Here is a 13,852-nt window from a genome sequence, read left to right on the forward strand (position 1 = left end):
TCTTTTTCTAGGGCTTTGAGATGTAATGTTAGGTCACTTATTTGTTGACTTTTAATTTTTTTAATGTATGAGCTCAGTGCAATGAACTTTCCTCTTAGTTCTGCTTTCATAGTGTCCCAGAGATTTTGATATGTTGTGTCTTTGTTTTCATTTACCTCTAAGAATTTTTTTTTTATTTCTTCCCTGATATCTTCTGTTATCATTGCATCATTCAATAGCATATTATTTAGTCTCCAGGTGTATGAGTAGTTTTCGTTTGTTATTTTATCATTCATTTCTAATTGCATTCCATTATGGTTTGATAGGATACAGGGTAGGATCTCTATTTTTTTGTATTTACTAATGGCTTTTTTGTGGCATAGCATATGGTCTATTTTGGAGAAAGATCCATGAGCTGCTAGAAGAAAGTATATTCACTTGATGATGGATGAAATACTCTGTAAATATCCATTAAGTTTATATCATTGATTGTATTATTTAGTTCTATAGTTTCTTTGTTCAGTTTTTGTTTGGAGGATCTATCCAGTGGTGAGAGTGGTATGTTAAAGTCCCTCACTATTAATGCGTTTTGGTCTATTTGATTCTTAAAATTGAGAAGGGTTTGTTTGATATACATAGATGCTCCATTGTTTGGGGCATAAATATTTAAAATTGTTATATCTTGCTGTTTTATGCTTCCCATAAGCAGTATGAAATGTCCTTCTTTATCCCTTCTGAATTACTTTGGTTTGAAGTCCACTTTATCTGATATGAGGATGGAGACCCCTGCTTTTTTACTGGGTCCATGTGCATGGAATGTTTTTCCCCATCCTTTCACCTTTAGTCTGCGGATGCCTTTTTCTATGAGATGAGTCTCTTGAAGGCAGCATATTGTTGGGTCTTTCTTTTCAATCCAATCTGCTAGTCTGTGTCTTTTGATTATTGAATTTAGGCCATTGACATTCAGGGTTATTATTGAAATATGATTTGTATTCCTGGTAATTTTGGCTTATTTTTGTTTTTTTTTACTTGTCCTTTGATTGACTTTTCCTTTAAGGTAGTTCCTCCCTTTGCTGACTTGTATTGTTGCTTTTCCCTTCCTCCTCATGAGATATTTTGCTGAGAATGTTCTGTAGGGTAGGTTTTCTATTTGTAAGTTGGTTTAACTTTTGTTTATCATGGAAAGATTTTATTTCATTGTCAAATCTGAAGGTTAGTTTTGCTGGATATAGGATTCTTGATTGGCATCCATGTTCTTTCAGAGCTTGAAATATATTGTTTCAGGCCATCTTGCTTTTAGATTTTGGGCTGAGAAATCTGCTGATATCCGTATTGGTTTCCCCTTATATGTAATCTGACGCTTTTCTCTCGCAGCCTTTAAAATCCTATCTTTATTTTGTATGTGAGGTATTTTCATTATAATGTGTGTTGGTGTGGATCTGTTGTAGTTTTGTGCACCTGGTGTTCTGTAAGCATCTTGTATTTGATTTTCCATTTCATTTTTCAGGTTTGGGAAATTTTCTGATATTATTTCGTTGAACAGGTTGTTCATGCCTTTGGTTTTTATCTCTGTGCCTTCCTCAATTCCAATAATTCTTAAATTTGGTTTTCATGATATCCTATAATTCTTGGAGGTTCCATTCATGACTTCTTAACATCTTCTCATTTTGTTCAACTTTATTTTCAAGATTAAATATTGTGTCTTCATTGTCTGAGATTCTGTCTTCCACAAGGTCTATTCTGTTGGTGATGCTGTCTATTGAGTTTTTAATTTGGTTTATCATTTCTTTCATCTAAAGTATTTGTTTGGTTTTCTTTCTTTCTTTCTTTTTTTTTTTCCAAACTCTCTATCTTTTTATTGAAGTGTTCTTTTGCTTCTTGCATTTGCTCTTTTAATTGTCTACTGGAATGGTCATGCATCGCCTGCATTTGCTCTCTTATCTCATCTTTTGCTTCACAGATCATTTTAATTATGCAGATTCTAAACTCTTTTTCTGTCATTTCTACTGCCATGCTGTCATTGGATTCTATCACAATAGCATCTTGGTTTGTTAGGGACACCTTCCTCCCCTGTTTTTTCATATTGTTTCTGTATATTCCCCTCTAGCAGTGAAGATCAGAGATATTGAAGTTCCCCCCCTGCAGGCTTATTATGACACTGCAGTTTTCCACTACCTCTCCTTTGAAGGGGTGATCAATACCAATAGCACCCAATACAGAGAAAACGTAGCCCTGAACCAGATGGCCCCTATAAAGACTTTAACATTTTTAAAATAAACAGGATCAGTTCAATTACTATTTATAGTATTTCTAGTTGTGAACAAAAGGATGAGGAAGTGTGTGGATATAAGTGAGTAAAGAGGTACCTGTCAGAGGATCTCTAGTCTCCTGTAGGTGTCTCAGGAAGGGAGCTGCCCTTCCAATGACGGTGGCCACACCCTCAGAAATAATTCGAAATGCCTGCACCAGCCTCCAAAGAAGCTGGGGAACCCCAGCGAGGGTGCACTGAGTAAGCACAGAGACAGGCACAGTGTCTCTCAGCAGTAGGGGGTCAGGCGGGCAAGACTCGGCTATTGGCCTCCGATCGCTGTGTCTGATTCTTTTAATGCTACCTCCTTTTGTGTTTGATTAATTTTTTTCTGGTGTACCTATGTGATTCCCTCTTATTTTTATATGACTTTTTTAGTTATTTTTTCCTATCACATGTTTGTTGACACACTGGATAGTGCCCATAGGTCTTTTAGACTCTGTTCATTTCTCTTCATTACTTTTTTTTCTGCTTCTCAGACCTGGTAATTCTGTTTGCCCTATTGCAATTTTCATGGACTGCTTATGCCAAATGTTGAATCCCTAATCTCCTATGTGATAGTATTTGGAGGTATGATCTTTGTAAAGTAATTAAGTTTAGATGAGGTTATGAGGGGGAGGCCCTTATAGGAAGAGGAGATAAGAGGTCCCCTTCTTGACCATGTGAAGATATAACAAAAAGATGGCTGTCTGCAAAAGAGGAAGAGGTCCTTCACCATGGAATTAATTGGAACTTTCATCTCAGACTTTTCACCTTCAGAACTGTAAAAAATCAAGGCTTGTTATGTAAACAACTCAGTCTATAATATCTACTATATAGTCTAAACTGATAAAGATCAAACCTGGTACCCAGAAGTTGGGTGTTATCATAGTAAATACCTAAAAAATGTAGACAGCTTTGGAACTGGGTGATGGAGAGAGGTTTTAGGGTAGATGCTTGAAAAGCAGACATTACATGAAGGGACTCCTAAGGGTGATCTGCTGAGGACTGAGAAAGAAAAGAAGAGAACTGGAAAGAAAGCCTCTGTCTTCTTAGAGAAATCACAGAATCATGACAAGAATATTGGTAGAAACATGAAGGGTAAAGACTATTCTGATGAAGGCTCAGATGGGAAAGGGGAACATGATATTGGAATTTGAAGGAAAGGCAATTTCCATTTTTAGGTGGCAAAAATTTGGCTGAATTGTGTCTGTCTTCTGATGTTTTGTGGAAGGTACAACTTGTCAGTGAAGAAATTGGATATTTAGCTGAAGAGATTTCTAAACAAAGTGTTGAAGGAGAAGCCTGTCTCCTTTTCATGGCTTATAGTAAAAATATTAGAAGAGAGAAATAAAAAAGGACTGTTTGAGCAAAAAGAACTTAAAGATTTAGAAACTTCTCAGTCTATCTATATTTCAAGGAATATCGACGTGTCCAACAACTGTGTGTTAAGGAGATTGGTGTGGGTGTGAACCACAGACATACTGAGCATGCTCAGCAGGAACACTGCTAACTTGAACTGGAGTAGATGGAGATGGGATGGAGTGAAGGAGGGCTCTCAGATTTCTTAGATTTTACAGGACAGATGATAAACCTATTTGGGTGTAAATGAGTACTTACTGGTCAAGAAAGGAAAACAGTCCCAAAGGCAATTCAGAAATCATCAGGGCCTCCGCCCCAGTTTCATTAGGATATACAGTCTAACTGAAGTCATGGGATTGAGGGTACAGCCTTAGACAAATTTCACTTCAGCTGTCATGCTTTTCAATTCCAGAATGTCTTCTTGACTCCTTTTTGTAATCTCTCTTTATTGATATTTCCTTCTTACTTATACATCATTCTGATTTCTTTGACTTCTTGGCCAAGGTTCTTTCAACTCTGAGCATATTTAAGACAGTGAATTTAAAACAATAGTTAAGTCTCCATCCAGTAAGCATGTACTTCACTTTCTAGACTTTCTCAGATATGATTTATGTCCATTTTTTTCTGGTGAATGTGACTTACTTTACTTTCAAGGCTTTTAATTCTTAATTGAGCACCTCCTTTTTAGACATTGTAATGTGGAAACTCCGAAAATCAGGTTCTAACTCTACCTCCCCAAGAATCATTGTTGTCCAATATTGCTGTCACCCATTTGTTTAGTGACTTTTCGTAACTACTCTTGCAATGACAACTTTCATTGTTATGTACGGTCACTAAAATCTCAGTTTCATTATTTTTGCAGTCATCCAGTGACCTGACAGAGACTTCCCTGAATATCAGTTTCTTTCTTCATCAAGAAACTTCTCTGGAAGGGGAAGGTTTTCTACTAGACCCTAGAGTTCTTAAATGTTCATTCTGACAGTTCTTGCCAAATCAATAGCTATTTTTGCATTAGGATCAATTCCTACCACCCCCTGCTCTGTCATTTTTTGTGATGCTAAGTTCATTTTATTTTAACCATTACTTAAATGTGATTCTAAAATACATTGATATCCTTTCTTGACTAATATGGTATAATGGATATAGTTTACCTTTCTTTAACTTTTAATATAATTCTTTAAAATGATCATGTATTAAATATTTCCATACATATTGAAAATTGAATTTTCTAAGTGAATTTATATAGCCTCAAAGATATAATTTAGAAGATTTTACTTTGCTTTACATAATTCTTAAGATGAATGTTGTTAGTGCTTTTTAAATAATCTTCTTCCAAACTGTTAGGACTATGAGAAGAAGAAACAGAGGTCTTAACTTCAAAAAGAGTCAGTGAGAACATTAGTCTCCCAACATCATGCAAACCAATGTGTAACCACCAAAAGTGGCTAATTAGGATAAAGAATAAATGCATTTCTACCTCTTTTTTTGTAAACAGATACCCAATACTAAGTTAGAATGAGCTTTCCTTCAATACAGATACTTTGTAAACTAAGCAGCTCCTACCAAAAAAAAAAAAAAGGGTCCAACATCCCCAGAGTTTAAAGATTCAACTATGATATCTTCCAGCACCTAACTTGGATTTCCTCTTACTTTGATGCCTTGTGTCCTATCCCATAACTGAATGCTAATTTAGGCAGAATTCCTTAGTGCTTCCTGAATTGAGAATTAGACTTTGGAGAGCTCTAGGAGACCCATCAAGATACTGACGTGAATTCAAGATGGCATCTAACATCTTATAATTTAGTTGCAAATCATAATCTGTTACGTAGTGCTTAAATTAAAAAAAAATTTCTCAGATGTATAATTTTATTTTATTTTATCTCATTTCTTTCTCTTTTCTTCCTTTTGGATTAACCAGCCTTTTTTCCCTTTGGAATGGGTCATTTGCAAAGGGCGTGGGGAAATACAATCATCCTGTGCCCCTAAACAGTTTTATAATTGTATAGTGGAATCCAACAGTAAATTACCAGTCCTTGCCACAACATGTCTACATGAGGAAGGAACAATCAAATCCCTTTATCTTGCCTTTGTGAAGTGATGATACATATGAGAATTAAGAATTACAGTTAAAAAAGTTAATAAATGGAAAAATTATAGCAAAGGTTGCTTCTGTACAATTTGATTGTCTTCTTGTAATTTTTTAATTTAGCTTTTAATTTTTTACAAACTGCATTTTGATTCATTGCACACAAATGGGGTACATCATTTCGTTTCTATGGTTGTGCACAATGTAGATTCATACCATCTGTGTTATTGTAATTTCTGACAGAATTCTCTATCCATTCTTCCTGGGAATTTACAATCTAGTCTGAATGTATGTAACTAGAGAACTAACCTATGACAATACATCAAGGTAGCATAGTAATCTCCTCAATGGGTACCAACAGCATAAAGTCAGTGAATCATAGGGTTAAAACTAAAATATAAATTTTCTGATTCCAAGTCAAGTTTTCTTATATTTAATTTGAACCTGAGTTAAACTTTTCTGAGTCAAAGAAATATTCTGTTGGAAACTGTTCTAAGAGGAGAAGAAAGAGATGAGGTTGGTGACTATATAAAAAAGGAAGCAAGGCCAGGTATAGTGGTGCATGCCTATAGTCCCAGCAGATTGGGAGGCTGAGGCTGGAGGATCTGAGTTCAAAGCCAGCCTCAGAAAATTAGTGAGGCTGTAAGCAACTCAGTGAGACGTTGTCTCAAAATACAAAACAGGAAAACAGGGCTGAAATGTGGCTCAGTGGTAAAGTCCCCCTGAGTTCAATCCCTGGTACAAAAAAAGAAAAAAAAAAAAAAAAGGAAGCAAGATGGTAGAACAAAGTGAGTTCTCAGTCTTGGAAAAAAAAAAGAAATTCCTTCAGCTAAAAAAGTTAACATGCTGAAGTCCGTCTAAGTAAGGCCAAAAACATCACAGGCCTCATCCTGGCAGGGAGCCTCAGAGTTAGGGTTTGGATATGATATGGAACCCAGTGATTGGAGGCAGACCAATGTAGGTCCAAATCAAACCCATCTGATTAGTGACAGGATCTTATGCAAATTAATTTACCACTGAATCTTTAAAATCCACCTTCAATCTTTAAAACTGCAATAACAAAAAATATAAATGAGTATACCTACAGGGTTTTGAGCAATGAAATAGGGTAACATTTACAGATCTCACGCAGCAGGATGCCTGATATGGCATAACTACCAAATAGGTGTTAGTTGCAGTTGTTTTCTGTGTTCTTTCTCACTGTGGTCAAGCACATAGAATTTTGGAATCAGACAGTGATCAGTAGAATCCTTACAGCAGGAGAGTAGGAAACTTGGCTCACATGTGTTAGTCACAAGGCAGGGTATACTTTAAGGTCAGTGGATAAAGTACTTCAAGAATGCTCTCAGGAACCCAAGTTTCTCCAGTTCACTCTTCCTGTATGAGTGTGACTTCACCAAATGCCTGGTTTCCCCCAGTGTTTATACAATGGCTACAATAGCATTCACATCTGGTGGGTAAAAGAGAATGCTTCTCCAACTCATCAGAATTCCTTTGTCCAGTGTGAGTAATCCAAATTAGGTTACTTTCCTTATAGAATTACAGTTGCCAGAGGAAAGCCAGAATCAGATTAACTCGAGCTTGATTTCTTTTTATATACAATTAAATTTTTTTTTTCATACATGTAAGACAATACCTTATAAGATAATAATGTCTGTCTCATTCTACTGTCCTTCCCCTCCTCACCCCGCCACCCCTCCCCTCTGTACAATCCGAAGTTCCTTTACTCTTCCCTACCCATTCCCCACTATGGCTCCGCATCCACTTATCAGAAAACATTCAGCCTTTGTTTTTTGGAATTGGATTATTTCACTTATCATATTTTCCAAATAACATAATTTCATTCTTCTTTAAGATTGAGTAATATTCCATTGTGTATGTGTACCACATATCCATTCATCTGTTGAAGGGTATCTAGGTTGGTACCATAGTTTAGCTATTGTGAATTGAGCTATTATAAACATTGATGTGGCTGTGTCATTATAGTACACTGATTTTAAGTCCTTTGTGTATAAACTCAGGAGTGGGAGAGGTGGGTCAAATGGTGGTTCCATTTCAAGTTTTCTAGGAATCTCCATACTGCTTTCCAAAGTGACTGCACCAATCTGCAGTCCCGCCAATAATGTATGAGTATACCTTTTTCCCTGCATCCTTTCCAACACTTATTATTGTTTATATTCTTGATAATTTCCATTCTGACTGGAGTGAGATGAAATCTTAGAGCAGTTTTGATTTGCATTTATCTAACTGCAAGAGATGATGAAATACATTTGTTGATCGATTATATTTCTTCTGTGAAGTGTGTGCTCAGTTCCTTAGACCATTTATTGATTGGGTTATTTGTTTTTTTGTTGTTAAGATTTTTGAGTTCTTTATATATCCTGGAGATTAGTGCTGTATCTGCAGTGAGTGTGGTAAAGATTTTTTTCCCATTCTGTAGACTCTCTCTTCACATTATTGATTGTTTCTTTTGCAGAGAAGAAGCTTTTTGTTTGAATTCATTCCATTTATTGATTCTCAATTTTACTTCTTCTGCTTTAGGAGTCTTGTGAAGGAAGTCAGGTCCTAAGCCCACATGATGAAGATTTGAACCTACTTTTTCTTCTATTAGGTGCCTAAGTCTTTGATCCACTTTGAGTTGATTTTTGTGCAGGGTGAGAGACAGGTTTAATTTCACTTTGTTACATGTACATGTAGATTTCCAGTTTTCCCAGTACCATTTGTTGAATACACTATCTTTGTTCCAATGTACATTTTGACACCTTTGTCTAGTATGAGATAACCGTATTTATGTGGGTTTCTCTCTGTGTCTTCTATTTTGTACCATTGGTCTACATGTCTATTTTGGTGCCAATACCATCCCATTTTTGTTACTATTACTCCATAATATAATTTAAGGTCTGGTAATGTGATGCCTCCTGCTTCACTCTTCTTGCTAAGGATTGTCTTGGCTATTCTGGTTCTCTTATTTTTCTAAATGAATTTCATGATTGCCTTTTCTATTTCTATGAAGAATGTCTTTGGGATTTTAATAGGAATTGCATTGAATCTGTGTAACACTTTAGGTAGAATGGTCATTTTGACAATATTAATTCTGCCTATCCAAGAACATGGGAGATCTTTCCATCTTCTAAGGTCTTCTTCAATTTCTCTCTTTAGTGTTCTGTAGTTTTAATTGTAGAGGTCTTTCCCCTTTTTTGTTAGGTTGATTCCCAAGTTTTTTTTTTTTTTTTTTTTTTTTTTTTGAGGCTATTGTGTCTGGGGTAGTTTTCCTAATTTCTCTTTCAGTGGACTCATCACTTACATATAGAAATGCATTTGATTTATGGGTATTGATTTTATATCCTGCTACTTTGCTGTGCTGAATTAATTTATGAGTTCTAGAAGTTTTCTGGTGGAATTTTTTGAATCTTCTAAATATAGAATCATGTCCTCAGCAAATAGTGATAGTTGGAGTTCTTCTTTTCCTATTTAATTTCCTATTTAATTTCTTTTGTCTGATTGTGCTGGCTAGAGTTTCAAGGACTATGTTGAATAGAAGTGATGATGAAAGAAGTTATCCCTATCTTGTTCCAGCTTTTAGAGGAAATGCTTTCAATTTTTCTCCATTTAGAATGATGTTGGCCTTGGGTTTAGCATAGATAACTTTTACAATGTTGAGGTATGTTCCTACTCTCCCTCATTTTTCTAGTGTTTTGAACATGAAGAGGTGCTATATTTTGTCAAATGCTTTTTCTGCATCTATTGAAATAATCATATGATTCTTGCTTTTAAGTCTATTGATGTAACATATTACGTTTATTGATTTCTGCATGTTAAAATAACTTGCATTCCAGGGATGAATCTCTCTTGATTGTGGTACACTATCTTTTTAGTATGTTTTTGTATGCAATTTGCCAGAATTTCACTGAGAATTTTTGCATCTATGTTCATAAGGGATATTGGTCTAAAATTTTCTTTTCTAGATTCATCTTAGCCTGGTTTTGGTATGAGGGTGATAGTAGCCTCATAGAATGAGTTTGGAAGGGTTCCCTCCTTTTCTATTTCATGGAATAATTTAAGAAGTATTGGTGTCAATTCTTTGAAGGTCTTGTAGAGCTCAGGTGAGAATCTGTCTGGTCCTGGGTTTTTCTTGGTTGGCAGACTTTTGATGACATCCTATATTTCATTGCTTGAAATTAATCTGTTTAAATTATGTATGTCCTCCTACATCAGTTTGGGTAGATCATATGTCTCTAGAAATTTGTTGATGTCTTTGAGGTTTTCTATTTATTTGAGTATAAATTTTCAAAATAGTTTCTAATTATCTTCTGTATTTCAGTAATATCCATCATGATATTTCCTTTCTCACCATAAATTTTAGTAATTTGAGTTTTCTCTCTCTCTTCATTACTGTGGCCTAGGGTTTATCAATTTTATTTATTTTTTCACAGAACCAACTTTTTGTTTTGTCTATTTTTTGAATTGTTTCTTTTGTTTCGATTTTATTGATTTCCGCTCTGATTTTAATTATTTCCCGTTTTCTGCTTCTTTGAGTTGTGATTTGTTCTTCTTTTTCTAAGGCTTTGAGATGTAATGTTAGGTCATTTATTTGTTAACATTTTATTATTCTAATGTATGAGCTCAATGCAATGAACTTTCTTCTTAGCACTGCCTTCATAGCATCCAGGAGATTTTGATATGTTGTATCAGTGTTTTCATTTACCTCTAAGTATTCTTTTATTTCCTTCTTGATTTATCCTTTTATCCATTCATCATTCAATAGCATGCTATTAAGTCTCCAGGTGTTGAAGTAGCTTCTGCTTTTTATTTTATCATTGATTTCGAGTTTCATTCTGTTTTGATCTGATAGAATGTGAGGGAGTATTTCTATGTTTTTTGTATTTGCTGAGAGTTGCTTTGTAGCATAACATATAGTCTATTTTAGAGAAGGATCCATGTGCTGCTGAGAAGGAAGTGTATTTGCTCAATGATGGATGAAATACTCTATATATCTGTGAAGTCTAAATCATTGATTGTATTATTTAATTCTATAGTTTCTTTGTTTTGTTTTTGTTTGGAAGATCTATCCAGTGATGAGATGGGTGTGTTAAAGTCTCACAGTATTATTGTGTTGTGGTCTATTTGATTCTTGAAATTGAGAAGGGTTTGTTTGATGTATGTGGATGCTCCATTGTTTGGGGCATATATATTTATGATTGTTATATCTTGTTGGTGTATGATTCCCTTAAGCAGTATGAAATGTCTTTCTTTATCCCTTCTGAGTAACTTTGGTTTGAAATCTGTTTTGTCTGATGTGAGGATGGAAACCCCTGTCAAGCTTGATTTTTGAGACAATCATCAGCAAAGAGGAGAAGATGACATGATTATCATGCCCAGTTGAAGCAGGGTCCAAATTTGGGCATACAGAGTCAAATCCACTGTCCACTATAACTGAAGGCTTTTTAAATTTTAAGCACTACATAAAAGATTATGCTCTACTGCTAAACTATAATTATAGCACTTTCTGGCTATATCCTTGGGCAAGCTGTAAAGTCTTGTTCAAATTCAAATTTCTTATCTGTAAAATGGGACAATAACAGCATGAACCTCTCAGACAATTTGAAGAAAAATCTCCATACTGAAATAAATTTGAAAACAAAAGGCTTACAGAGTGTCTGGTATGTAGGATATGCTCAACAAATGTTAATAATCACTAATATTGTACTTTATCCATATAGTTTCATATTATATGATAGGTACTTTTAAAATGTCTTGCCTTTCTGCCTAAAGTGAGTTTTTTTAGACATGAATATTTTCATTGTTTCATCTTCAAATTCTTACATATTAGAAATGTCCAAATTAGTTCTTTAACAAATGAATAAATAAATGTTGAGTGAATAAAGACTTGAAAACAAGAGAAGGTAGATTTCAAAGAAAGACAACCATATAGTTACTGGATGGAGTACAAGTCAGACAGGATATGGGGACAAAAGGGGCTTGACTGAGAGAGAATATATTCGAGAGAAAATACTTCTAGACAAGGAGCTGTTCTCTGAAGACTTGTGGTGGTAGGAAGTAAGCAAATCAGATGCAGTGTGAGTTGAGGGCACTCAGTTTGCTCAGTTTATGGAGGCTATGATGCAATTTGATAAATAATATTTAAATAAAACTCAGATGAATACTTACTATGATTAGAGGAAAGAGAATAATAATTAAAATAACCACTAGGTATTTGATATGTTCCAGGCATTGTTCTAAATGTTGCCTCTTTTATAAACTTATTTAATCCTCAAAACCAACTCATGGGTTAAGAAATATTCTTTTCATCCCCCTTGCCATTTGCACATAAGAAAATCAAGCCCAGAGTCTTAGCAACTTGCCCATATCCCAAAAGTATTAACAAAACTGAGGTTTATATTCAAAGAGTCTGACTCAAGAGTCTAAATGTTTAAACACTATGCTACTCTGTGTCTCTAATAAAATAGAAGGATGCTCAGAGAAGCCAGACTACATTCCTGAACCACCATGCACCCCACAGCTAACCATGCTCGTGACTATGAGGACCACAGCAGGTCTTCCAGATCACTGAAAGCCAAAAGGTGCAAAAGGTGCAAGCATGCACAGCACCTGAGTTTCCTCTGGAGCTCAGATTGTTCTTTCATAATTCCCAGCACATGACAAAGCCTGTGGAGAGTGCCAACTGAAGAAACACTCGTTAAGTGAATGATTGTGTAACTGGAGGGACAGATGCCAGTATAGATGATGTGCTCACCTATTTCCACAACAAACTGACTTCTTCATTTGGTAAACTGTCTTCTAAAAACCTGCTAGGTTTTTTAAGATGAAAAACTCTGGTTTGCAATGACATTCAGAGTAATGAAAAGAGACACTGAGAGGTTCTCCGTATGCAGGGGATGCATGGTGGGATGCGGTGAATACAAAATTGGGTGTCCCTTTCCAGGGACTTTCAGAAGAGTTGCCAAAGGCAGAGGAAAGCACGATACGATGTTGGGAGAAAAAGGAAAATCTAGTAAGGGACTCTCCAAGGAAACTGAGGGAGGAGGAGTGACTATCAAACTACCCTTTCCTTAGGAGGAATCTTTAAACAGTAAAACAAAGACAAAGACTCCAGGAGGAGTTTTTGGTTTTGGTTTGCATAGATCTGCCTTTGATCAGATTTTAACTGGAAATTCTAGCATTTCCCTTTAGCTCCAACCATCCTGCTGCCTCTGTGGTGAATGTTCAAGGGAATGAGAACTCCCATGCTTTCTAGAGGGCTGTAGACCCCCAAGAGTTACGTTTCAAGAACCACATGTAAACCACAATGCAGGGTTCAGATTCAGCTGTTATAAGTGCAACCTCAAGACACAATGATGAGTATTGAGATCCCTGAACTGGAAGTTTCTCTGCCCATCCTAACAATGTGGTCCCATCTTTTACCCAGAAAGGTCTTCCTCACTAGAAAGAAATTAAAACATTATTTTTCTTCATTCTTAAATCATTTGTCATCTCTGAGGAATGTTCCAGAAACTATTTTCAGATTTCATAATTATCAGTGAAAGACAGTTCATTTATAAGTTAATCTTTAAAAGGGATTTTGAAAATATCACTGTACTTACATATTCTTATAAGAAAATATCTTCAGCTTGCAGTCTCTGAAGAAACACAATCAAAACTGCTCAAACAAGTTTCTTGGCTGGAGGAAAAACTAAAGGCTCTGGACCATATTGAAGCCAATTGGGAACAGTATGAAAAGATGGTTCTTTTAAAAAACCAGGTATGCTGTGGAGGAAAAAAATCATCTTTATTTTAAAAGTTACCTAACCTTGTACAAACAAACAATTCTGCAAAGCCACTTTTGGCAATTGAAAGTCCATATTTAAATTCATGATGATAAATAACCACATTTGTATTTGCTATAATATTCCTCAGTGAATACTGACCTAAAAAATTAATTGTTAGCTACATCTTAAAGTTTGTTTGGTTTGTATTCTTTGAATATGTTATGAATTCTATTCCAAATGAACTCTATTTATTATTAAATGATATTAACTGTATAGATGTTTCTTAAGTTTTCAAGGTTGAACCTAAGCAAGAAATAGTTTCTATGTAGCAAAACAAGTTAATTAAAAAATTTGGCATGTTTTTAATCAGTT

General features: G+C 35.2%; 1 protein-coding gene across 1 annotated transcript in view; it reads left to right on the forward strand.

The window, feature by feature from the left end:
• CCDC192 (coiled-coil domain containing 192) overlaps positions 1-13,852 on the forward strand; it is a gene marked incomplete at its 3' end in the record, with an annotated part of 211,477 nt that overhangs the window by 50,643 nt on the left and 146,982 nt on the right. Inside the window, exon 4 of the mRNA XM_079143783.1 lies at positions 13,342-13,473. Within this exon, the coding sequence (XP_078999909.1) occupies positions 13,342-13,473 (132 nt within the window). The remainder of the gene's footprint in view (positions 1-13,341; positions 13,474-13,852) is intronic.

This window comes from Sciurus vulgaris (genome assembly GCF_902686455.1).
Source record: "Sciurus vulgaris genome assembly, chromosome: 6".
Lineage (NCBI taxonomy): Eukaryota > Metazoa > Chordata > Mammalia > Rodentia > Sciuridae > Sciurus > Sciurus vulgaris.